The 24,098-nt window shown below is 40.8% G+C and overlaps 1 protein-coding gene across 2 annotated transcripts in view; it reads right to left on the bottom strand.

The window, feature by feature from the left end:
• Nucleotides 1-24,098, bottom strand: part of rims3 (regulating synaptic membrane exocytosis 3) — a 48,585-nt gene that overhangs the window by 24,053 nt on the left and 434 nt on the right. Inside the window, exons 2-3 of one of the 2 annotated variants that reach the window (XM_055017768.1) lie at nt 13,099-13,189; nt 9,157-9,482 (exon numbers count right to left, since the gene is read on the bottom strand). In XM_055017768.1, coding sequence (XP_054873743.1) covers nt 9,157-9,421 — 265 coding nt within the window. In that variant the 5' untranslated portion in view covers nt 9,422-9,482; nt 13,099-13,189. The remainder of the gene's footprint in view (nt 1-9,156; nt 9,483-13,098; nt 13,190-24,098) is intronic. The other variant, XM_023272936.3, reaches the window with a different exon arrangement.

Raw genomic sequence — 24,098 nt, 5'->3', positions numbered from 1 at the left:
CATTCAGCTTACAAAATATGATACAAAACATCTTAAGTAACGCAGGAGCAACTGGAAGGAAGACCAAAATTAGAGGAAAGGACGGCTTTCAACAAGATAAAAACAGAATCCCACAGAAAAATACCTTCCTTGGCTATCTCCCCTCTGCATCACATCAGCCTGTCCAGCAGAACTATCTGAATGTGAGGGGAGCACAATGTTCACATTGCAAGTATTTAGCAAACTACAAAGAGTTTTTTGTACACTATAATTCAGCTTTAGTTAAACATTGTCCTGTCAGCTCTCTGAGATATACAGCACAGGAGTGGCCAGAAAACTGCGTCCTCAAAGGAGCTAAAGGACAGCTAAAGCAAAATTGAAAACAGACTCTACTGTCGATTGAAATTAAGAGTAAATCATGTTCTTTAGTGATCCGATAGCTGCATGGACAGGGTGCGTACCACAGGGCTGCAAATGCTATTAGCAGTGAGACCCCAATTTGAAAATCCCAGTCAGCCATGACTTTTACTGCACATAGTTCCCCTGCTTTTTTTTCTGACATTTACCATCTCTGTTCCTTGTCTATCTAATGAAGTCAAAAAATGCAGAAAAAAATGTAACGGGTGAGAGGTTTTAACCAGGACAGAGCAATATTTGAAAAAATAGGTAACAGGGGAAAAATACATGTTTTTTTACCACAAGATTTGAATAACTGTTCGGAAATAATTAATTATTCTGATTATTATGAATGGGGTGATCCTGTAGAAGGGTGCATCAGCAATAATAATCTTAAAACGGTTTAATAATGGCTTTACTAGGAAAACTTTGAGTGTGAACCATTTAGGAACTTACTCATATGGTGTACCACTCCAAAAAGCATCCAAAATAGTCTTACTTTTGCATTTAGATCAAGCTTTGCACCAGTCATACAGAGCTTTGTGGTACAGTTTTAAATAGGTACAAATTAATTAACTTGTGTAGCGGCAACAATTGAACGACACTGTCAACAGAGTACCTGCTGATGGTCAAGATCCTCCTTTCTGTGGAGGACTGACTAGGGCTGCATGATGATAGACAAAAACATCATCACAATTACTTTGATCAGTACTGAAAGCATAAATAATAAGAACTAATATTCATCTGTGGTGTTTGCAGTTGTCTGTGTCCTCCCTGAGTGTTTTGAGTCACTTTGTGTAGACATGAAAGTGAATTTGCCCTTCACTAAGAAGCAAGGGCTACAATTTTTTAATTTTAGCAGTTGTTCATGCTGACGGCATAAAAACAAAACAAGACAAAATTCACAGCACAGCACTGCTGCGGTTTGTGACACTGACTTTTACCCCAGCAAATGAACCAGAAACACCTGCGTTATTTTCCTCAAAGACATAATGAAACTGAGTGAGATGTACTTAACTTTACTGGCAATGGCGCAAGTCCCTTCACAAATCTTCACTCCCTGTCTCGGGGTAGAGCTACACTCAGCCAGCTCAAAAATATTTGTCTGACAATAGTACACCAAGAAATATGGTTGCTCTTGATCTCAGAACAAAGTTGGAATCAGTTTATTAAGCTAACTAACAAGTGTTCTCTTCCCGCGTCAGACGTTTGTCCTTCTCCGTCTCTGTTTCTTTTCTCTCTCTCTGGTGTATTTCCAGCAGTAGCTGCAGCGCCGTGGAAATAAACACACAGAAGGACGACTTAAATAGAGAATATTTAAAGCAACTGAGAGTGAGGTTGAGAAAATAAGAAAAGGATGGATGTTGAGTGGGTTGAGGGAGCTAAATGGAGCAGAAAACTGTGAGGTGATTGATTGTGAATGTGCACCAGCCAAACACGCACAAAACAAACACGCAGACATATAAGCTGCGGTAGTGGGGAGTGTGTATGTGTGTGCGTACGTGTGTTATTTTCATTGTGAGGCTTGCCGAAAAGACACAAACACATATCTATGCCTGGTTTCCTTTAATCTAACTCTCCTGGTGCACTGCATCTCATCAGCGGTGCTTGTTTCTCCCTCTGTGCAGACTGACAGTGGACTGGAAGCCGTTCTGCTGGCTCCGTTTTCACAGTCATGGATAAACCTGCTCAGGAGATAAGACCATGTTCAGCAAAGGAGTGACTCACCCATTAAACCTGGGAAACCATTTGTGTGTGTGTGTGTGTGTGTGTGTGTGTGTGTGTGTGTGTGTGTGTGTGTGTGTGTGTGTGTGTGTGTGTGTGTGTGTGTGCTTTCTCCTCACTGATACTAGTAATAGCAGGTAATAAATAGAACACAGACAGAACCAAAATGCCATCTCCAACACTTGCCTGTTACAAAACCTAGAATAACGAGACAACGGTGCGCTGGCAGTCAGAGCTATGAATGGAGTAACACGGAGAAAACAGAGATGCATCACGAAGACGAACATACACCTCGTCTGTAGGAATGCATGAAAAAAAGTCTGGATCAAAGACAGGGAGCTATATAAGGAAGCACCCCTTATACAACAATACCACACAAGTGTACTCCACTTTGATACAACACCGAAAGGACTTATGTAACATTCTTTTCTATACAATCTGGATTTTTTCAGTGAGAATGTTTATGCAACTTTTCTTTGACGCTGCAATCCATCTGTCCTCGACATTTTTATTTACTTAGTTATCTTTAAAAAGATGTGCCGAGATAAGTCAGTAGTAAAACAAACATTAATTGTTAAACAAATTTGGTTAGTTATGACTCCCTCAAGTTTTTCTTTGGAAACACTTGAGGGCACAATGAAACTGCATTCATTACCAGAACTGTCAGAGGTCTCAGCTGTTGTCTGAAAATGGTGACATGTCTTAGAAAACGTACTTGCCCTACTTTGACATTTAAAATCAGTTTGTACTTTATGTATGAAGATGTTTAAATGGGAGTTTCTGGCCAAATGATATACGCAGAATGTTGTTTTGATCAGTTAAAACGGGCACTAAAACACATTTTTGAACAATGATGTTTGATTTTGTGTCTCAAAGACCTTGAGAGTCATGCTGTTTGGTGTTTCAGCTCCCAGCAAGTTTTACCAAGCTGGATTGGTCTGAAGTGACAGGCCTGTCAAAATAAACTGCACCAGACCACCAGTTTACAGAGTGTTGTGTGGCACTTAAGAGCGACAATGCTTTGGCTTTCAAAAGTTGCAAACAACCGCCAACACCTGGCCAAGAAATCTCAAATGACTCTATGACCTCTGGTGAAAGCCTGGAAGAAGCCAAAGGTATAAAAAGTGAATATATTGGGAACCAGAACCAACACAGGTCTATGAACATGGAACTCCTAAACAATGCATGAGACATCCAAAACCTGAAAGGCCAAAAACAGTCGTGTAAATTATGATGGATGAGTTTGTAGGATAAACCAAATGTGGGCGAAAGGAAGGCAAGGTAAAGTCTCTCTGGAGCAAGTCTCTCAGCAGCTATCTTCTGAATGCTGAAGACCAGGTCCTGATCTAAATGAATGGGAAAAGAGCCATAACAGCAATTTTACTGGTCACTGTGACATAAAAATGGAAAATGTGTTGTTTTTTTTTTCCTGCAGTTGAGTGGAGCAAGGCTTGTTTGGCTTTTATGACGCAGATGACTTTCTATTTAGTATTCTTTTAGTGGTGACTCTCTACCTTATAACTTCTCTTTCAACGAGTAGGTAACAATCGTTGGAGCCTCATGCCCCACAGAATGTATTAAAGATGGCCACATCCTCCATGGCATCCCTATAGGTTTTCTGAACAGCGATTTGGAAACTCGGTGTGGTAACTCCAGCTGTTGCCGTCTTGGCAATGCCTGACTTCTCCTAACTCCCAGCTAATCCAAAAAATTAGCCAATAGTTAGAGCATAAGCATGTTATGCAAACATCTCTGGGTCTGGACTGTCCTGTAACAGCACCCACTTGTCATTGAAAGTGTCCAAGGTCTTAATTATGCAGAACTTTAAGCTGCAATGCAATTGAAATGGGTGAGATCTATAAAAATTCAGTTCCCATGCAAGAGTAATGTATGGAGATATCAGCAAAAGAAACTAAAACTGTTTTTCTACCAGGCTGTAAACATGTTTATTTCTGCTGTAAAACATCCATTGGGACTGACTCACTTTCGTAGCCAGCCTCGAGTGGCCTTTTAAGGAACTGTATGTTTGCTTCATTTTTCTGTCATGTAGATTGCTGCTTGCATCTCTTCAGTATCTGTATTATTACATGATAACTACTGTAGAAGGTCTGATCGTTGGACAGTCATCAGGCTTAAATTGCTAAAAGTTCAAAGCCCACAAATAGCCTCAGAAAACAAAGGCTTTAATATCTAAGAAGAGATATTAGCTGCATTAATAAATGAAGACCTTCCTTACAAAGAGTTTTACCAAATCTAGTTTCCACGATAAACAAAAGTATCCACACTTCAAACAGAAAGTTGAAAATGCTGCTATTTTGAAAGTTTTGTTTGGATAGATTTTAAAAATACTTCATGCTTACATAAGCCCTTACTGAGAGCTGATAGTTGTAAATTGGCTGGATCCAATTCACAAAAAACGAGCATAGTTAGAACATATCCTGCAGAAACTCTGACACAATAACAACAATATAACCACATTACGACCTAATAGCACTTTAATGGTGAGACGCTGACATATTCCCCCACTGTCTCTGTTCGTTTTATCTTTTCTACATTTTTGTGTCAGCATCAGTTCCCCTTGTGCAAAATCTGTCTCCCTACTATTCCTATTTCATTCCAATTATTCTTTGCCTATAAATTATATTAATTGGAGAAGTAAAACCACCCAACAGAAACACATTGTAGTTACTAGACAAAGCAGAAGGCTGCTTATTACCTGATGTTAAATCAAAAAACCATTTCATAGATTTTGTGGGGTGCTTTAGGTCTGTGTTTCTCCTTCCCAGGTTTGCTTCCACCCCAACATGCAACAGCAAGTCAATCAGCAAGTGATTAAGTACCGATCAATAAATGAATATACGATCAGTTTGAAGACTTATTTCCAATCTTTCCCATTCCTGCATCCGAAATCCAGGTCTACTTCATCTCATATCCCCACTTCTCTCTGGACCAAATCATCCTGTGGCTTATTGATTATTAGCTGGCCAACTGAGCAGAGCAGGAGGCCGACTGCTCGGACGACCCACCCCACTGGCCAAGCACTGCATGTGTCACTGGGAACATGGAGCCCCGACAGCTGATGAGGCCAGGCCCTTAACGGCTGCCAAGAGGGAACAGAAAGAACCCTAATTGAACCTGACCAAGCAGGAAGGAATGTTTGCCAGTCACTCCGTTCGTGTGCAGGTCTCTCATTCAGTGTGGGTCACATATCTAATTATGTGCATCTGATTTTGCCATCTAGCTGATGTTAATTAAGAGGTGGGAATAGATTACGGGAGCCCATTTCAGTCTCACCGGGTCACTGAGTAAACAACCTTGTTTTTCTCCAGCAACAGGTTTCCAGTCTCCACCTACCAGATTTGAGCAAAACAGACCAATTCCTAGGAGCGCTGTGACATAATCCTGGGTGACCTGGACTGTGATTCAATTTACACCTAAATCAGTTGGAACACTGACTGTAAGAGCCTACCGCAGGTTATTTACTAAAGGATGCACTGATCCGACTCTTTCCGAAATTCAGGCCAGTAATGCAGTAGCAATTTTAACGTCAGTGCTCTCTTCTTCACAGATTTAAAATCTATATAACACTGATGCAGCTGTCACTAGCCACTGTGTCCAGAGAGCAGGTGAGTCAAAAGATGTCATTCTGTATGCTTCTGAAAGCAACTCCAACCGATTTACCTGCGTGTGACCCATCTGCCCTGCTAAACAAATGTTAGAAAGTGTTTTTCACATTAGCTGCTAAAATTTTGGTAATCATCTGTAATTTTCTAAGCCACTCTCCTTTCATTTTTCCCATTTTGGGGAGACACATTCACGTATTTTGCACTGCTCATCAGAGTTAAGCTTTGGAAATTCATCTCGATGCCTGTTGCCAGCATAGAGAGGAAACTACAGTAGCTCTACCGCAGAGAGATGTGGTACAGATGGAAGGAGAGGGAGCAGTGTATGATACCGTGATTTTGTTCCAGGCGCGATGTGTTCTTCAGCTGAGAACATCTAAATTTAGACACACCCCTCATCTCCCCTTCCTCTTCTCTACATCCTCAGCTCCTCCTAGCCTCCTCATCCACACTTTCCCCTCCATTGTGCTCTCCTCATCACCGCAAACACAGAAAGACGAAAGCCCCTGTGGTGAAAATATCGACAGCCCTCCCTGCGTCAGACGAGTGTCAGCTGCGCCTGAGTGCAGAAAGCTCTTTGTGTACACCTGTGTGTGCGTGCGTGTGTGTGTGTGTGTGTGTGTGTGTGTGTGTGTGTGTGTGTGTGTGTGTGTGTGTGTATAGAGAGAGAGAGAAACAGTAACCTCAAGCTGATGGGTTCAAAAAACAGGTAGTAATACATAGGAATACAGGATTCAGGTGAATGATTGTGTGTTCCTGTGAATGCTGCTCATTAGCCATATGGTGACATGAAGTTGCATCATAACATGTACAGGTCGATCCCTAAATTATTCATACCCATGCCAAATTTTGATTTATGGTGAACTTCTATCCGACCAATAAGCTTCTTCAGGATGAAACTTACATAAACAAGTATCAAGATATTGTTTTCTATGTTTGTTTTTTACACTCCGACCAAAAATGCAATGTCCACAATTATTCATTCATGTTTCCACTGGTATCTTGAGTCACTCCCGTTTTGAAATGGTCTCCACGTCTTTCAGGTTTTGAAGGCTTCCTTGCCATCACTCTGGTCTGTCTTCCACAGATTCTTAGTCAGATTTAGGTCTCGACTCTGGTTGAGCCAACCTGGTGTTGCTTCTTTTACCCATTTCTTCACCATTTCGATAGTGTGTTTTAGAGCATTGTTTCATTTGAGGCTTCAATGTTGTTCAAGTATTTTTGCAGATTACCAGATGGTTTCCACTAGAATCTTAATGTACTCCTCTTTTCTCATGCTGTTTACTTTGAGAAGGCTGTCTGGTTCATAGTATTACATTCCCATCACCATGTTTGACTGTGGGGTTGGTGTTCTTGGGGTTGATCTTGGGCATCTCCTTTCTTTTACCAAACCAAATCCTTGTCTCCATGACACAGCAACTCCATTTTCACCTCATCCGGCCACAGAACAGATGACGAAAAGCGTTCTTCCTTATCCACATAAGACGTGGTCTCTTGCTTGCTCTGCATCAATCTCGTTCAGGGTCTGCTAGAGTCTCTGTCTTGAGATAACTAGTACCAGGATTGCTCAGATTAATTTGTCCTGAAGATGATCTTTGGATTTTTTTTTTTGGCCTTCTTGCCAGCACAGGTGCCACTTGTGGCTTCTTACAACACCCTTGAAATTTTTCACTGTGTGCAATTCAAGTGTGACTAGCACTTGAAAACACTGTAGTGTGGCTTTATAGCCTTTCATCCTCTGGTGGGCGGCCACAACAGGCAACTCTGTCTCTGTTATGGAACATAATAGTGAACTCACTAAGTTGTTTAGTTTTAGTCATGACTTGAAAGTGACTAGTAACTGACTAGGGAACTACTGCATCAGCTGATCTCAGTTTATAGTGCATTAGAATTCTGTACAACATTGCAGAAATGACCAGGGCTATTTAATGTGGTTTAGAAGTTAGTTGCATTTTCTCAAAAACTGGTGGCAATTTGAAAGGAAACAGAAAGTTAAAATTCATCACATCAGTTACATCTCTAGCACAATGTCTTACTGCATTTTGTCTCTTGTTTATGCCATTTCCAGCCAACAGATAATACCTCTTCTTAGGCAATTATAACATTAAAAATCAAAATTTAGCATAGCTGTGAATAATTTTTGGGCTAAACTGTATGAAGTACATTCATCAATGTTATGCTTCCACAGATCTACGCCCATGCCCTCCAAAATGGTCTGTTTCTCCTTGCTTGTCTTTCAGCACAAGCTGTCATTTCAGAGGGAAAGAGAGAAGAGTGAGACGCTAACCTCCCCGGTCTTGGTACATATACTTCATACATACATTTTAAGTACATTATTATGTTTACCTCAAACATAGGGATTGAAAAAGCTATAATTCCAGGATTGGGTCAGGTATTCAAAAAAAATTATCAAATGATACCCCACCTGCTACACAAAGCAGAAAGCCTCAGATCTTGTAGTACAAGACAGAGTTAGACTCACTGTACAATCACAAAGCAAGCAGGCATGCAGAAAGAAACATGCAAACACGGACATACTGTTCTGTAAAGGTTACAGTTCAATGTACTGGAAGGAGAAACAGAATGTGCTTGGAGGATGACGACAGATGAACAACATGTTTTCTATTGACAGACAGAAGAATGATGAAAAAATACAAGTGCACTGGAATGAATTGCCTCTCCTTCTACTCCTGACCCTGCTTCAGAGCTTTTACCACAACTCAGTGTGTGACATGCTTTCCCTATTTTCCACCAGAAATGAGTGGGTTCATGTTCAATACGACGGCGCAAAGCGAGAGACACCTTTGTTGCAGCTGCACAGGATCTGTAATTATACGCCACGGGAGGAATAATAGAACATTACGCCACTGTCACCGCCATTCAGCCACCATGCACACTTGCTGCTATTGCTGCACAACTACTTCAGAGTTCAGCACGCAACGATGTTCACAATAGTGCTGCAGCCTTTAAAAAGGACGCATTACAATGACAATACCACAAAAGGTAAGAGCTTGTTGCATAACGCATTATAAGTATTCTAATTGAAGCAGTGCAACCTTTGGAGTGGATTATACTAATATGTTTTTGTGCACACACGAAAAGAATCATTACTCTGTTAAACCATTATTAGTGTCATTTTAACAAATGTATGAAGATACTTAACAGTTTCAAATGCACATTGTATGAACACTTACTATTTGTTACAGCCCAGGTAGAAGGATAAACATAATGAAATATCTATCCTACTAAAAATGTAATCTTCCTTGGGAAATGCGGTTGACCTGGAGTCTTAAATGTAAATCTGAATTAAAACAAAACTTTATGAACTTAGAAAAAGATAGGTGACAAAAACTAAAATTCACATGAACTTGAAATGTACAGCTTAATCTCAAGAGCTTCTACTCAACAGAAGTAGCTCAGACTGTAAACTGACCTTGCTGGTTGAGCTGCTGTGTGCTCTTGCTCCACTGCGACAGCCCCACGATGGCCACCATCTTGGCACCCAAACTGGAGCGCCGCTTCTTGTTGCCAGCCAGCGATGCAGAGTCTGGACCCCCGCTGCCGGGACTTTTGTCCAGGCTGTACATGGCCCCCGAGATGCTGGAGGAGCGCACCACGTTCCGGGCCGCCGCACTCAGCCCACTAAGGCCGCTCATCCCGCCCGGACTGGGCACCTCAACGGAGCTGCTGAGCATCATGGTCCCGCTGGACTGGAGGGCCGATGGGCTGGGGGAGGGGGGCCGGAGAGTTGGATCAGGGCTTAGGAAAGAAGAGAAGACGAGATAACAATAAAGTGAGGGTGGAAGTACAGACAGGAGGTTGAAGTTGGAAGGGGTAGAATAGCTCAAATAAAAGAACAATGTGATGTGCAGTGTGTCTGATAAAATACAGTGTAACAGCTTGTCTTACAGCTGCAGCAGCTCCCCAGGCTGAAGGACACCGAGTTTATATTTCAACCACAGTTCGGTTTTCAATTAAATCCCCCGCTTATTGCAGAGGCAGCAGAAATGACTTCCTACAGCATACAAGGCGAATAACAAGGGAAGTGTTTAAAAAGTGTTTTTGATCTCAAATAGTTTAGCAAACTGAGAAAACAAAGAACACAAAGGTCAGCAGGCGACGACAGTGCAGATGGCAGCAGACTGTTCCAGTGAGGTAAGACATACCTCCAGCCTCGCACAAACACACACACAAATGTCAGGGCTGTCCTGCTGTTGAGGGGTGACCCTGTCAGCTAGTATTTGTCTTGTGTAGTTTTTTCTTAGAATCTTATTTTTGTTCTGACCTTAAACGGTGACAGATGATAAACTCTGCTCAAGTCATCACTCATTGGCTTAAACCTGAGAGAACAAAAGTGTGCTTCAGTGAATGTGCGCAGCCTCACCCAACTTTGAAAAACTTCCTTTACTATTTAACTTAACATAGTCACAGCTTTTGTGGTATTTCTAATTTTCTATGTCATTTAAAGATGTAATAAATACATGTTTTAAACAATTTTTATCAAAGCGCTTTCCCAAAAAGTTCAGCCCTTGTCAGCAGAAAACTGAAGCATCTAAGTGGAAATTAGCCATAATCAGTTTTATTTTGTACTCCTGAGCTTTCCTACGATGAGGTGAAAATGTCTTCAGTAAAAAAAGGCCATGTGACACAACACCTACATTCATCTGGTCCTCTAACTCTCCTATTGTAAATTATTTTCCTTCTCTCCTTTTTTTCTTCTAACATCAGTGACTGTACTGAAGCTAAACTGACAACCTAAAGGCATATTAAATATGTAGATACAATATGCGCTGTGGCCAACATCACGCTTCTACACTTCCTTTTAATATTTCTCGTTCTTCATTGTTCGTCTCCTGCATAACTTAATTTATTGTTGCAGTTCCTGCTGCCACCTTCTTCTTTATTATTTATTTTTTTCACTGAAAATACAGCCGGGGTTGTTTTTTTTCACTGCATCTCAGTACCTACTTAAGAGTAACCTTACAAAACTGTGCTAATGCTGCATGGCCAGATCAGGTGGTTGATATGCTTTGCAACACAAACACATAATAGAATACAAAATCCTGTTAAGCATTCAGAATCGACAGACAACACTTAATGCAAATTCGTTACATTAAATGCTAATGTCAGCATGCTAACATGTTTACTGTGTTGAGCATGTTTTAACATTCAGACATAATTCAGATTTTGGAAACAACCATGCACCTTAAATACGATTCATCATCTGAGAGATACAAATATCAGCACAAATCTTCATGGTAATCCATCCAATAGTTGTTTCCAAACAACCAGCTGCAGTTTCAGTCTCTAGAGCCATCCCACAAGCTTGGATAAAATACATCAGTTCAGTCAGTAATCAAAGGGAATGGTGCACATGTGTTTGTGCTACTAAAACATTCCCATCACTGGGAAGCATAAATAATGTATATACAGTACAATGAATTTGCACTCAACACATCCTCGGAACAGAAAACGCAAATGCAAAGGCACTGTGCTTCAGTTGTCTCTGTAAATCATCATCACAGTTCTGCTCTGTCACGCCACCACAGCCACGACGCTTAGAGCCCAAAAAACTTTGCTGACCGGCAGATTTGCAGGAATGCATTTACCAGAATAGCCGAAGCGGGTGCTATTGAGGAACGATGAACTGATGTAGCAAAGGGCAGATTTTGACATTTTGTAATGAAACTTAGAATAATAAGCCGAGGAGGAGGAGAACGACTGCAATGCTTTGTAAAGTTTACAGCTGTAGCGGTGACATTTATCATGACTGGAAAAGGTATTCAAAAGGAAAGAAAGGGGGGAAAAAGAGGAAGTACAGGGGCTTGCAAGCAGAAGTCCAGGTGAGCATATACATCCTTGTTTTCCTCTCCTCCCTCTTTTCCATTCCAGCCCATGTGCAGTCTTCTCTGGCTCTCTGGGGGGGCCTCTGTGCTTTGAACACACAGCGAGCAGAGCAGGAGAAAATGAGGATAGGAGAGGCATGGAGAAGGCTGCAAGAGAATGGTGATGAAAAGAATAACTCCGCTCACAGAGAGGCATGAGAACAGGGAGGAACGAGTTAGGGAAGAGGAAGGACTGGGAGAGAAACATGGGAGGAGGAGATGCTTCATAATGAATGGACACTGTGGGCAGCGGTGGCCTGATCTGTGAGAAATAATGGAGTGAAAGCAAGAGGAGAAGGAGGAATGTATGACATTGATAGTGACAACAAGTGAGACATGCATTCATCCCTCCTTTTCTCTTAATGACAAGATTCTTTATATAAGACATGCTCTAATGTGACAGAGGCTGAACTAAAGTGCACTGTATATAGTGTACTGTCTATGTGTTTGGCCCACAGGACATCTATACTGACAACTGAAAGTGGTAACTATGTTTGTCTCATATCCACAGAGAAAACGCTTCACTGTTTGGATAGAGATTCATCCAGTAAAGGAACAGGTCAACATTTTCTGCACTTTCTCACTCTACCTTGAAGACAGAGCCAAGAGACAGTTAGCTTAGCGCTGCAAAAAGACTGGAAGCTGCAGAAGCAACCACCCTGTCTCACTCTATAGGTAACAAAATCCGCCGACCAGCACTTCTGGTTGTCTTCAGTGGTTGCCTGGCAACCGAGCCAACCACTACCCCCACAATTAGTTGTAACTTTTGCTGCATAGCATACATCCCTCTATCTCCTCTCATTTCCATCTGTCAATATACTGCCCACTGTTTAATAGTGGCGAAAACGCCAAAAAAAATTATTTGTTCATTTGATTTTTATTTTTTTTTTTGTATAGATTATAGAAAAATGAATCCTTTTGTATTTCTTTAGTAGAGGTAAAGCTATAACAATTATTCAGTAAAAGATTATTTGTCAACTATATATTAAATTAACTATCAATTAATAATAACCGATCATTAAGGTTATTATTTGAAAAAAAAAGTCAAAATACTCTTTTTAGCTTCTTAAGATGAAAATAAAGAGACAAATATGGGCAAGCAGATTCCCATCATTAAAGTATGCTAAGCTATGCTAAACATGTTGTGGCTCCAGCTTCTCGATCACTGTGCAGATCTTAAGGTAGTATCAATCTTCATATCTACTTCTTGCCCCAAAATGTGATTCAATAGAAAGATGACTGCATTGGTTATTTGATCAAAAGTTGTGAAAATTATGTTTGCAATTTGCAAGCAGAGCACTACATACAGACTAACTGGCTCTGACATCCAAGGCAACGGTTTCCTGCCTTTCTGCATTCTTAATCGATCATATCTTAACCACAGAGGTGGACGATCAGAAAACACTATGAATTAATCATTTGAAAACACTGATAAACGGCCTATTTGCTGCAGAAAAAAAAAAACCCCTAACACCACAAGAGCTACTTACTCACGTGTCCAGAGCTCTAAACCCAAGCAGTGCAATTTCCCAATCTGTGTGTGTCTTATTGAGTGGCACACAGTTGTGAGAACTCCACAGCCTATAAATCAAGTCACAGAAAAAAAGAAGATTGTATTTAAAGTGGGGCACATACCAGCCATGTCAATATTAAAGATAAATTACATACTCTATCCCTTCTGCGCTCACTCTGTTAGTTATGGCATATAAGAATAATGGCTGAATTTACAAAAAAAATCCCAAACCCACATTGCATTCTCTGCATCTTTCAATCTCTAACATCTACGGTGTCACTGTTGAACATGCCACCATGTACCTGTCCCCGTACAGTGTTTTGCTGGACCTAAAGGCGGCCATGGAGCTCATCTATCTTCGTCTTCGTGCCAGACAGCTCCCTCACCATATGTCTCTGTGCTCTCTAACTTCTCATCTCAGAGCTCATTTATTTCTCCTCCCGTCAGCAAACCGCCCCCTCCACCCACTCTGGTGGCTCTCAGCTCCTCCTCCACACCTCGATTCGACTCGTCGTCACCCAACACGACCCCAGTTATTTAAGATTCAACCTCTTAATTTGTATGTATGCTATTTGAAACACACATACAGGAAAGGTTATGTACTGAGATTTAGAGGTTGAGGATGATGGGGTTTTTTTTTTTACGTCTGTCAAGAGCCAGGGTAGCTGTTGCTCCTTATCTCCATTCACTGTTCTAAGCTAACTGGCTGCAAGCTGTAGCTTCATGTTGATATGTATGAGTGAATGTGGGTGATGAGTGTCTGAATGACTGCATTCTGTAAATAGTTTAAGGAACAGACTAGGAACAGAAGCAGAGATATAAGGATGTAATCGCATTGATAACTGGTCATTGCTACACGTGACAATAAAGCCTTTGAATCCTTGAATGTTTTCAACAGCCAGATAGCAGGATGGTGATGATTTTTTCCATTAACTTTCAATATGAAGACACATTTCCTAAACTGCAGAACTATCTAACAATTTAACAATTTACACAAACAATTCACAATGACCTGGGCAAAAACACTAAGCGCGATATTCACAGTTGATGGATGTTTTCATCAATAGCAATAAGACAATGCATGATAGAATGTTTCATACCTTCACTCATATTAACATTACATTAACCCTTTGATGCACAACATGGGTACCAATTTTCCATCGAATATGGGTCATTTTTGTCCCATGTTGTGCATCAAAGGGTTAAAATAATTACTTGTGCACCTGGATCAATGGGCACAAGTGTTTAAATTCAAATGAAACCTTTTTACTCTGACTTGATATTAAAGAATAGTTCATTAAAGATTGTCACCAATGATCAATATCGACTAAAAATGACACTTTTTATAAAATGTTCAGCTGTATCAGCCGGCCTTAATTCCACAGATTAAGTTGGGAGGGGGGGAAACTGCAAATTCTCCACAAATGATAGACACTTTGAATGCTTAGTCCTCAAACGCTGAAATTCACACCAACAGTACAAAACAGTGCAAAAGACCAAAAAAAAAAAAAACATGAATATCAATGTGATTCAACCAAGCATGATCGTCTGCAGTCAGTGTAACTCGGCTTTGAATCTGGTGCAGAGAAGCGGAGTGAAAATCTGATCTCTCTCTTCAGTTTCTCCCATAAACGCAAATGCCACAACCTTGTAATTAGATATGGCTGAGCAATCCATTAATGGTCTCTTTAAGTTGCTCTCTAGTATGCAGACCACGCAGCCTCTGCTGCAAAGTTAATTAACCTACAATTTAGCGGCCAAGTAGATGGTAAAGACTTACTGTAGGTCTGAGAGGATCATCAGGTGACTCACATACATCAACATAAATTTGAACCAATAAACAGTTAAATACACCTTCCATTTAGTTACTGCTTTTATGATTCCGAGTTAGTCTTTGTTTTTGTTCCTAATGCTTTTGTGTTTGCTGTTGATGAGCCTGTTTTGATGCTTCTTTGCCAATTATTTTTGGCTACAGTGAGCTCAATTTCACACATGGGACAGGAAAGCGTAAACGCAGCTGAATCACAACTAAATCAACACTTCTATCAATTAGGAATGTTGTGTTGGTCACTTAATTTCAGTGAAATGTCATCCGACATTCAAATTACAAACAACACCTTTTAACCTCCTGTTACTGGAATGTAAGGTGTTAGCCATGAGGGGCTTTTGTGTTTTAATTTGAAAAAATACTAAGCTGACTGAAAGATTTTTTTCAATTAATCTAGGAAGCTTAATTTCTCCCACTTATGGTAAACAGCACAACATTTTCAACTATAGGATATATTACTGTACACATTAAACACAATAATGTTGAAAATGATCCGTCACATCTTAAAAACCCTCCTCGGTGATGAGACAATCTCAGCATGCACAGTGAAGAGAATCAAGACATGCAAATTAGATTAAAGTGGTTAAGGCATATTATCTCTACAGCATTTATGAATCTGCATGTCCTGATCAGATTACACTGTATGTCATGCTGTGTCTATGAAACAAGCCATATGTGCAAGAGTTAAAGAACAGCTGGAAACATAAAGAAGTTCATGATGAACATTCATACCGGCAGTGCACAAGGGCAGGCAGGAGCTGCAACGCACGTCCTGTTGAGGCTACCATGGAAACTTCCCAGGTTATGATACTGTATTTGCTGCCATTGTGTTTGGCCTGGTGCTGTGTGTGTGTGTGTGTGTGTGTGTGTGTGTCTGTGCGTCTCATGTATCTCTCTGATCATAAGGGGTCTCTTAAGGCGAGAAAACAGAAGGCTGGTTTTACAGCTACACACAGAGAGGAGAGCAAGAGTGCCAGGTTGTGGGAAGACTGAGAGCCAAATGGATCACACACACAAAATCACACACAGAGAAACCCAGCATAGTGCAAACACACATATGCTGTACTGAATGTACGTGCCAGAGCGTGGCAGATGACAGAGCCAAAATATTGAATGGCAGAGGGCGTTGACATTCATGTCTTGGCTGCTGGACTTGAATTAACATCCAAATCTTATGTGAAACTCGCAGCTCTGACACAGATTTGATTTCTGCAGCCTCACGTTGGCTAAAAGAGTGCATGGTATCAGAAACAAACTGACCAGATACAGTCACAGTGCCATTAAATATTCACAAATTTCCCATTTCACACTTTACAGAGCAATATTATGCCTGGTGCACAGAGACGCAAATCTGAATCAAACGTTAACAGCCATGAAATTAACAAAAAAATTCAGAAGGAGCTTTCGCTCTGCCTTTCCCATTGGCCCAATCAAATTTTTATCCAATAAAATCTTTAATGAGGTGAGTCATTGAGTCATTCCCTCTACATCACCTCGTGACAGCAGACATAAATTCAATCCGTCACACCATGTTTTCACACAAACCAGCTGAATCATGTTGAATCAGCCGTGGCAGGAAAGCAAAGGTTTACATTTTCTGTATCAGAGCTTCAGTTATAGGTCAAATTAGCCTGTCTGGGGTTGTTTAGAAGTTGTTTTAGTAGAGCAAACATCTGTGACCAGTGATGCAGCAGTAAACAGATAATTAGCATTATGTCTTATAAGGTAAATATCATGACAAATATCAACTCTAAATATTTTTTCAATTTAAAACCATTTGTCATTGAAACTGAATTTATGATAATACTTAACTGAATGCAAACCTAAAGTTGCCTTACCTGTTTAGAGTCAGCAATCCTAGTTACAGCTAATGGGGAGGTATTTGGGAGTATTTGAGCATTTGGATTTCTCTGTGGCTTAAAAAACCAACCCATCGCTTGTAAATTGTTAGGGTTAAGATGTGTTGTTTAAAACTGTCACTGTGAACCATGTTAATTTGGTAAATATCGTGCATTTCAGAGGAATCTGTCAGTTTGCATCATTATAGGTGTTAAAAGTAAGTATCTTGATTTGAAAGTTCAGCTGCTGCTCACCAGTTCGCCCTAGCCTTGCTTGTTTTATGTTTCCCACATGCAGGCTGGTCTGGTCACTGGTGTGGAAGTCCTCGATGGCATATAGATGCCTCTCCAGTGAGTATCTCAACCCATCAACAGACTCCTTGGACTCCAGCTGATGTCAGTAGACGACTACCTTCAGCTCACAGTGGACCTCCAAGACAGCAACAGCGTTATCCAAACTTTCCCACTCCAAGAACTAAGCAAAAAGGCTATTGATGTCAGACACTTAAGAAGACACTCAGTGGACGCATTAAGCATCGCAGAGGAATAACTTTTTTGTAAACAGAGGACAACATGGAGGTCAAAGAATCAGACCAATTTTATGGCGAAGTAGGTTTTCACATCATAGAATTTGACTTACTGTCTTGGTGCAGAACAGTAAACACTCAAAAGTAGAAAAAACATGAATTTAAAAAAAAATCAAAAAAGCAAAGCCAAATAAAAAGTGAGTGTTACATGACTAACAACAACATGCTGAAAGAAGTGTCAAAGCAGCGGAGATACAACAGACCACTTGGAATCACAACTCATAAAATCATAGCAAAATATAAGATGCAGAGGTTCATAAGTTCAGCTGAAGTGACAGGCTTTGTATCCAGGAAACCACATACTCAACCAATCATATGATCAACTACATTTGTAGGGAGATTACACCTATTAGTGTGCTGAGTTTCATGTTAATATTTTAGAAATAGAACACACATTTTACATAAATAAAAACACTAGAATGCTAATGTTGATTACAATGTTAACAAAGGACCAATTTTAAAAAGTCACACACATACAAGCTAAACGCTGACATTAAGCCGCACTGACAAACATTATATCGCTCCCCTATATTGTTTCAGATGTTCATTTATCATCCCCAGTGTCTCCTATTTTCCAGGCTAATCCCTCCATAGCTGACCTAGCAGTATTATGTTTTCCTTGCAGCAATCAATCAAATAACTTCTCCCGGATTAGAGCCAGCAGCCTTTTGGAGAAGTGAGATCTCTCTCATATCATCACTTGTCACCCCAGACATCTCACCAGCTCACAGGGTTTCTCTCTACACACCGCTATGGGGAATCTGGTGTGAAAATGAGACACACTATATCACTACGTTATCGTCTTTATCTCCCTGCAGTGACACAGAATAAACAGACTCCCTTTAATAGCTCCATTCACTGTAAACACTATTTGGTGAAAGCCCGTCCATTTGTTAACTATTTTCCTTCCTGCGCTACAAAGGTTGACCTTAAATCTCTTTTCACTTTCATCTCCCGCTGCAACCTGCAATCCGTCCGGCACTGAACCATTCTCTTTGCGCCCTCTTCTCCTTTTCATCACCATCAAAAGGAAGGACAGCAAAGTTACTCTGTCAGCAGCAGGGGGATAGAGAGCTAGCACAAAATAGAAAAATAAAAAGAAGTCAGAGTGGCTGGGCTGGAAGGAAAGTGGGTTAAGAGGGGCGTGATGGATGAGACTGGGAGCTTTCCTGACTCATGGCCTGCTTTCTCTGGTGACTAATGTGGTCAGTGTCATCTCTCTCACCACCCTTCAGCCGCCCCCGACCCCACCCCTCCATCCCACCTGGGAGACTGGTAGTCGGCCTGAGGCGAAGTAGCGCATAACATCTCACCCCACTTACCACGTCAAAGTCCCAGCTTAGAATGCATGGGCTGTTTTGTGTGGTGTGTGGGGGCTGCCAGGGTCAACCAGAGCACACCTCTCTGTCTTATTTACTGCTAAACCTCTGGAAGGGAACATAGTCAAATCCTGAGGGAGGACAAGCTAAGAGTGGTATATTTATCTCTCTCCTCGCTTATGTTTTTAAGACTTCTATCACAAGCTTTTAGTCTATTTCTCTCCGTACTCCCTTTTATACGTGACCTAATTTTTGAGTTAGTTGCTTGGTTTTCTGATCTGTCTGACTGATAGCGGTCTCTTCACACAATAGGGTAGTAGCTAGTCTATATTACTGTATTTTAAGGCTTTTATTATCTACAAATGCATTCATGTAGGGCTTTTTCAGTTATGTTATCTAAAGTCAGAATTAATGCTGTATATCTTTGAGGACGGCAACAGTAAATTATTACTCATTACACAGTCCACTCTGAAAAACATTAAACTGTCAAGGACCACAACACTTTCATTATTTTGATGGAAATGTAATTTGAAAAGGTGGCAAATTAGCAAGCAAGTAGCTCACATGCACAGAATGAGGGTCACGTCTGCTGACCCTGCAGCAGCCTTAAGCACATATCAGGTGCTGAGTGAAATTGATTTTTTTTAAGAACTGCTGTTGCATCCCCTAGAAGAAGTACATTGACATTCAGCTGACAATGTCTACTGAAAATTACAAATATATAGGTCAAAAACAACGTCCACATCCATTAGGCTTGGGCAGTAGCTATTTTTTCATACCTTCCTGGCATTTCAGTGGCGTGTACCATAAATGATGCCATTGGTATTCAAAAAAATGTAAAACCTATGCTTCTGTTGATAAGAGTTATTGTAGTAGTTATGACAATAACTACCAATCTTCTACTAATGCTAGAGGACCCCGCAACATGCACATTTTCCGTTTTTGGCTGTGCTCTTATTCTACTTTAGTGATGTAGAAAAATGGAAGCTTTGGTTGGCAGGTGTAGGCCCGTCGTAGGTTTAATGGCTGTGGCTGGAGAATATGCAGCGAGCACAGCCACAGGTTTCTTGAGGCAAACAGAAACAGTACACGCTAGTGATGTGCAGGTTGAGTTATATGCCACGGGTCGTGAGAGTTCGGCTAAGCTTAAAAGAAAATATCACAGGTTCGGGCGAGTCAGGTCAAAACGTGGCAAAGCAGCATTTTGACTAAGTTATAAATAACTTGCAGAAATGTGTCCACCTTCCCATCCTTGTTCTCTGTCACTGTCTCTTTAAAACATACAGTCACACACCTGGTCACCTCCTGCCCTAGCTGTCAATCAAAATAAAATTATAGAACTAGAATGTCATACTTATGACTAAGGGGTCCTGAAATGGGGGTTTGCAGGCGGTTGATTAACGCATATTTTTGCAAATTGGTTGGCTATCATATCAGACCGGATGGTTGCAGGTGTTAAAAAAACCTTGACCTGCTTATCACTAACACATGCAGCTCCATCTGCGTTGGCTGGTTCATCTCTATCAGTGGGGCTAATCAAAAACACTTCAAACCGTTTGGCGACACACTCTTAAGCATCATCCTTCTCAGCTCAGCTGCCTGCTCCACCAACACAGACTGACCTCAGGTGGTGCTACTGTGCAATACAATGCAGCATCTCCATATCCACTTGACAAAATAAGTAACGTCTGTATTTTTCACCGCATTGAATATCTTTGGGATTATTAACTCTCTTAGTGTACTGTAAAATCTTAACACTGCCCAAACCTAACATCCATAGTGGTTGACCTCTTCTCAATGAGCTTCAGCGTGAGATAGCGCTACGAAATTAATCAAATGTGAATTAGGATCGTGATTTCGGCTTCCAATAATTAAATGAGTAAGATCCACAGTAATATTGATGTTGAAAATGCGAGCTCCCTTCATAGAAAACTCCACACACACACACACACACACACACACACACACACACACACACACACACACACACACACACACACACACACACAAAAAAAAAAAACAGGGCTCAAAAAAAACAGTCCCTTATAGCTGAAATCACTTGGTTTAAATCTTTCATTAGAAAGCCTTTTTTGTCTCTTTACTAGTAACTTCTGATCACGCTCCTGCCTGAGTTGCATTGTAGAAACTCAGGAGACTAGAGGCTTCTCTGTGCAGGGCCACCTAGCTAACATCTCTAGAGAATGTTGGTAAATTGTAGTGTCTGTCTATAAGCAGATGTTCAGTAAGTAAGGCACGGTGAGGCGTTTTGGGTACAATTTCATTTAGATTTTGCCTCTAGAAAGTACACTTAATTAAGGTGAAGAAGAGCTTTATTTTAGCTAAGGGTTAGGGTTATTGTTGCGAAACATGGGTGAAGTGAAAGCAGCACAGTTTATTTAAATGTGAAAGTGCAATACAAATATTTTAACCCAACAATCAATGAACGAATGAATGAATGAAATGAAGTTTGAGAAAAACAGTCTTCGTTATCATTTTGGCCTTCACTGTGCAGTCTTAGTGTGCAAAATAGACCACAGTGTCTCATTAGCAAGTTCATTTTGAAGTGGGAGGTGAGGAGCGATACCGACCGACCATTTATTGTCAACCAATCACACCCACTCTCTTTGATGATGCATACCAGTTGGCCAGTGAATTGTGCCTTACAGATGGGTGTCCACAAGTACACACAGCGACATACGGTGCAACAGCACGCACACAGAGATGCACCCGGATGCACACACGGATGCTTCTTCATTACTATGATAAGTGTCTGCTCTGCCCCTTGGTTGTTTTCATTTGATTTTCATTTCAAAGAGCACCAGAACCAGCAGCGGGCAGCTACAGATCTGAAGTGTGGTCAGATGTGTCAGTGCATTTATGAGCGTGAGTGTGTGTGTGCGTGTTGCACTAGACGTTGCCTTTGCCCTTTCCAGCTATCAATTTTGAATAGTGTGCGTGCATGCATGTATGTGCATGTGGGCCGAGGCGCTTTGATGAAAGATAATCCAGTGCCCAACAGTCAGGCTGGCCTTTTGAGAAGCCAGCTTATCTGATACTATGTGATGCATCTCTCCCCACTACTCAGACTCAAACTCATGCACATACTATATATTTCGCCGAAGTAAATATTTCACTCGAGAGTGGTTTTGTATGCCCCTGACTTGTAGGCATCACATCTCAAAGCCACTTGGATCACCAGTCAAATGTGGGGTAAAACTCACACACTAACACTAGCACATGAATACTTCAATAAACAGACATGAGAGCTATGTGACAGCTGTATGGCAGATGTGAAATGGGATGATGATTCTTTCGTACGGGTATTGAACGCAGAATTTGTGGAAAACGGCTTCTGCATTTCCATCCTAAATGGAGGTATAGGCGCATAGCTTTTCTACAGTACAAGCTTGAGTCACTTTTCAGCTTTTACTGTCTCAGTCCTGTCTCAATGGATTATTCAAAGGCTCAAGTCTGAGTCTGGCGAGGATTTCCAGAGTTAAGCACACGGATAATTATTCTCTTTCTCCTTAAAACGGGCCAAGAAGGGCCCACTCCTTCAGCACCAGTTACTGCACTTACTCAGTGCTTCACACTCTGTGCTTAACACTAACAATTACAGGTGTGACAAGTATCAAACAGCTTTCAGACTCTTGTGTTTTTCTAGGAAGACTGAGAGAAAGTCACCTGGTGCGTTCTGTTTCCATCCACAGGTGGTGAACACAGTCTGAGCTGCGAGATCAGGACATGGCTATGTTTGTGTGTGCATACATGCGACCATCTGATACAATCTCACACCTCAGCATGCACTTGGCCTGGCCTGAGCGCCGGCAGAGGACATGCATCTTAAAATGTGCTTCATTCTCTTGCATAGGCTCCCTATCCCTCCTCCCTTTACTGTCACATGCGCTCAAATAAACACAATCGAATAGGGGTAAGCAGGGCATTGCTCACTTATCCTGAGACACCTTTATGTGTTTGACCCAGTGCAATCTTCCTCCCCCAGATCACCAACAGAGGTGCACGGCTGATAGTGGTGTGCGATACTGCAAGATTTGGTATCGATCCGATACTGAGTAAATACAGGGCCAGTATCGCCGATAGATACCGATACTCCAGACTGCAGACCAGGAAGAATGTTTGCCGATGAAATCTCAGTGTGAGGGATAACCTCCTTAAATCATTTTTGACAGTTTGGTTGACATTTGTGCAATACTTGTGTCACTGAAATAGGAAATGCTCTTTTAACCCTCGTGTCGTCCTGTGGGTCAAATTGACCGGTTTTAAAGTTTGAAAATTGGGGGGAAAAAATAGATTTTCACAGTGAAACTTCTGATTTGGGTCCACATTGTCAACATTTTTGGGAAATCTTTGAACATTTTTTTGTTTAAAAAAAGGAAATATAAAAAAAATGTTTCTTTAAGAACATTCAGAAAAAAAATCAACCAAAATCCAGCGAATTTCGCTGGATTTTGGTTGATTTTTTTTCTGAATGTTCTTAAAGAAAATAGAAGTTTTACTGATATATATGTAATCACTAGATATTTCTAGAATTTTTTTTGGAAGATTTTTACTCATTTTTTGAAAATATTTACAAGAATTTTCTTGCCAAATTTGAGGGATTTTTTTTTTTTTTTTTTTAAATAAAATTTTTAAGGGAAATTTTTAAGGAATTATTGGAATTTTCTTCCAGAAGGTTTTGCAAATTTTCTAAAATTTGGGAATTCTTTCGCTGAATTTTTGGATTTTTTTTCAGACAAGGAAACAATATTTTTGGTGTCCATAAATGAGGACAATGGGAGGGTTAAGATGCTTTAAAAGCTTTAAGGTTTTTTTTTTTTTTTTTTGCACAGTTACTTTTGTAATGTTAAATATGATCTTTTAGTCATCGCTGTCTGTTGAAGCCGCACGAGTGCAGACATACAGGACAGAAATTGAAACTAAAGTATCGATATTGTTGCACTGGTATCATTCAACATCAATACTAATGCTGGTATCGACATTATTGATATTTGGATCGATCCGCCCACCCCTAACGGCTGACCTCTGACATGCCTAAACTCTCCCTGCATGGCTGAATCAATACAGACCATTAGCCCCACTTTTCTTAAGCAAGTGTCAGAAATCCCTGCATTTAAACGTCCAAACATTGACAACTAGAAACACTGAGGCAATAGAATTACATCTGTGGGTATTTAGGTCACATTACAATCCCTACTACAGGTTTAATGTGCATTATCTTGTCTATCGCGTATGACCATATCAATCCTTTTAAACTGTTAATGCGATTGACTGAAGTAAAAGAAGGCATGAACCTTGGGAGCTGTAAGTGCATCCAGGCGTTGTTACCTTAACAGTGCTGCAAAGGTGTGAATATAAACGAGGAAGTCATCCCAGCTGGTGCTAAT

Source organism: Amphiprion ocellaris, chromosome 15, assembly GCF_022539595.1.
Source record: "Amphiprion ocellaris isolate individual 3 ecotype Okinawa chromosome 15, ASM2253959v1, whole genome shotgun sequence".
Lineage (NCBI taxonomy): Eukaryota > Metazoa > Chordata > Actinopteri > Pomacentridae > Amphiprion > Amphiprion ocellaris.
Note: the sequence above shows the minus strand (reverse complement) of the source record. Positions and strands in the feature narration are given on the sequence as shown.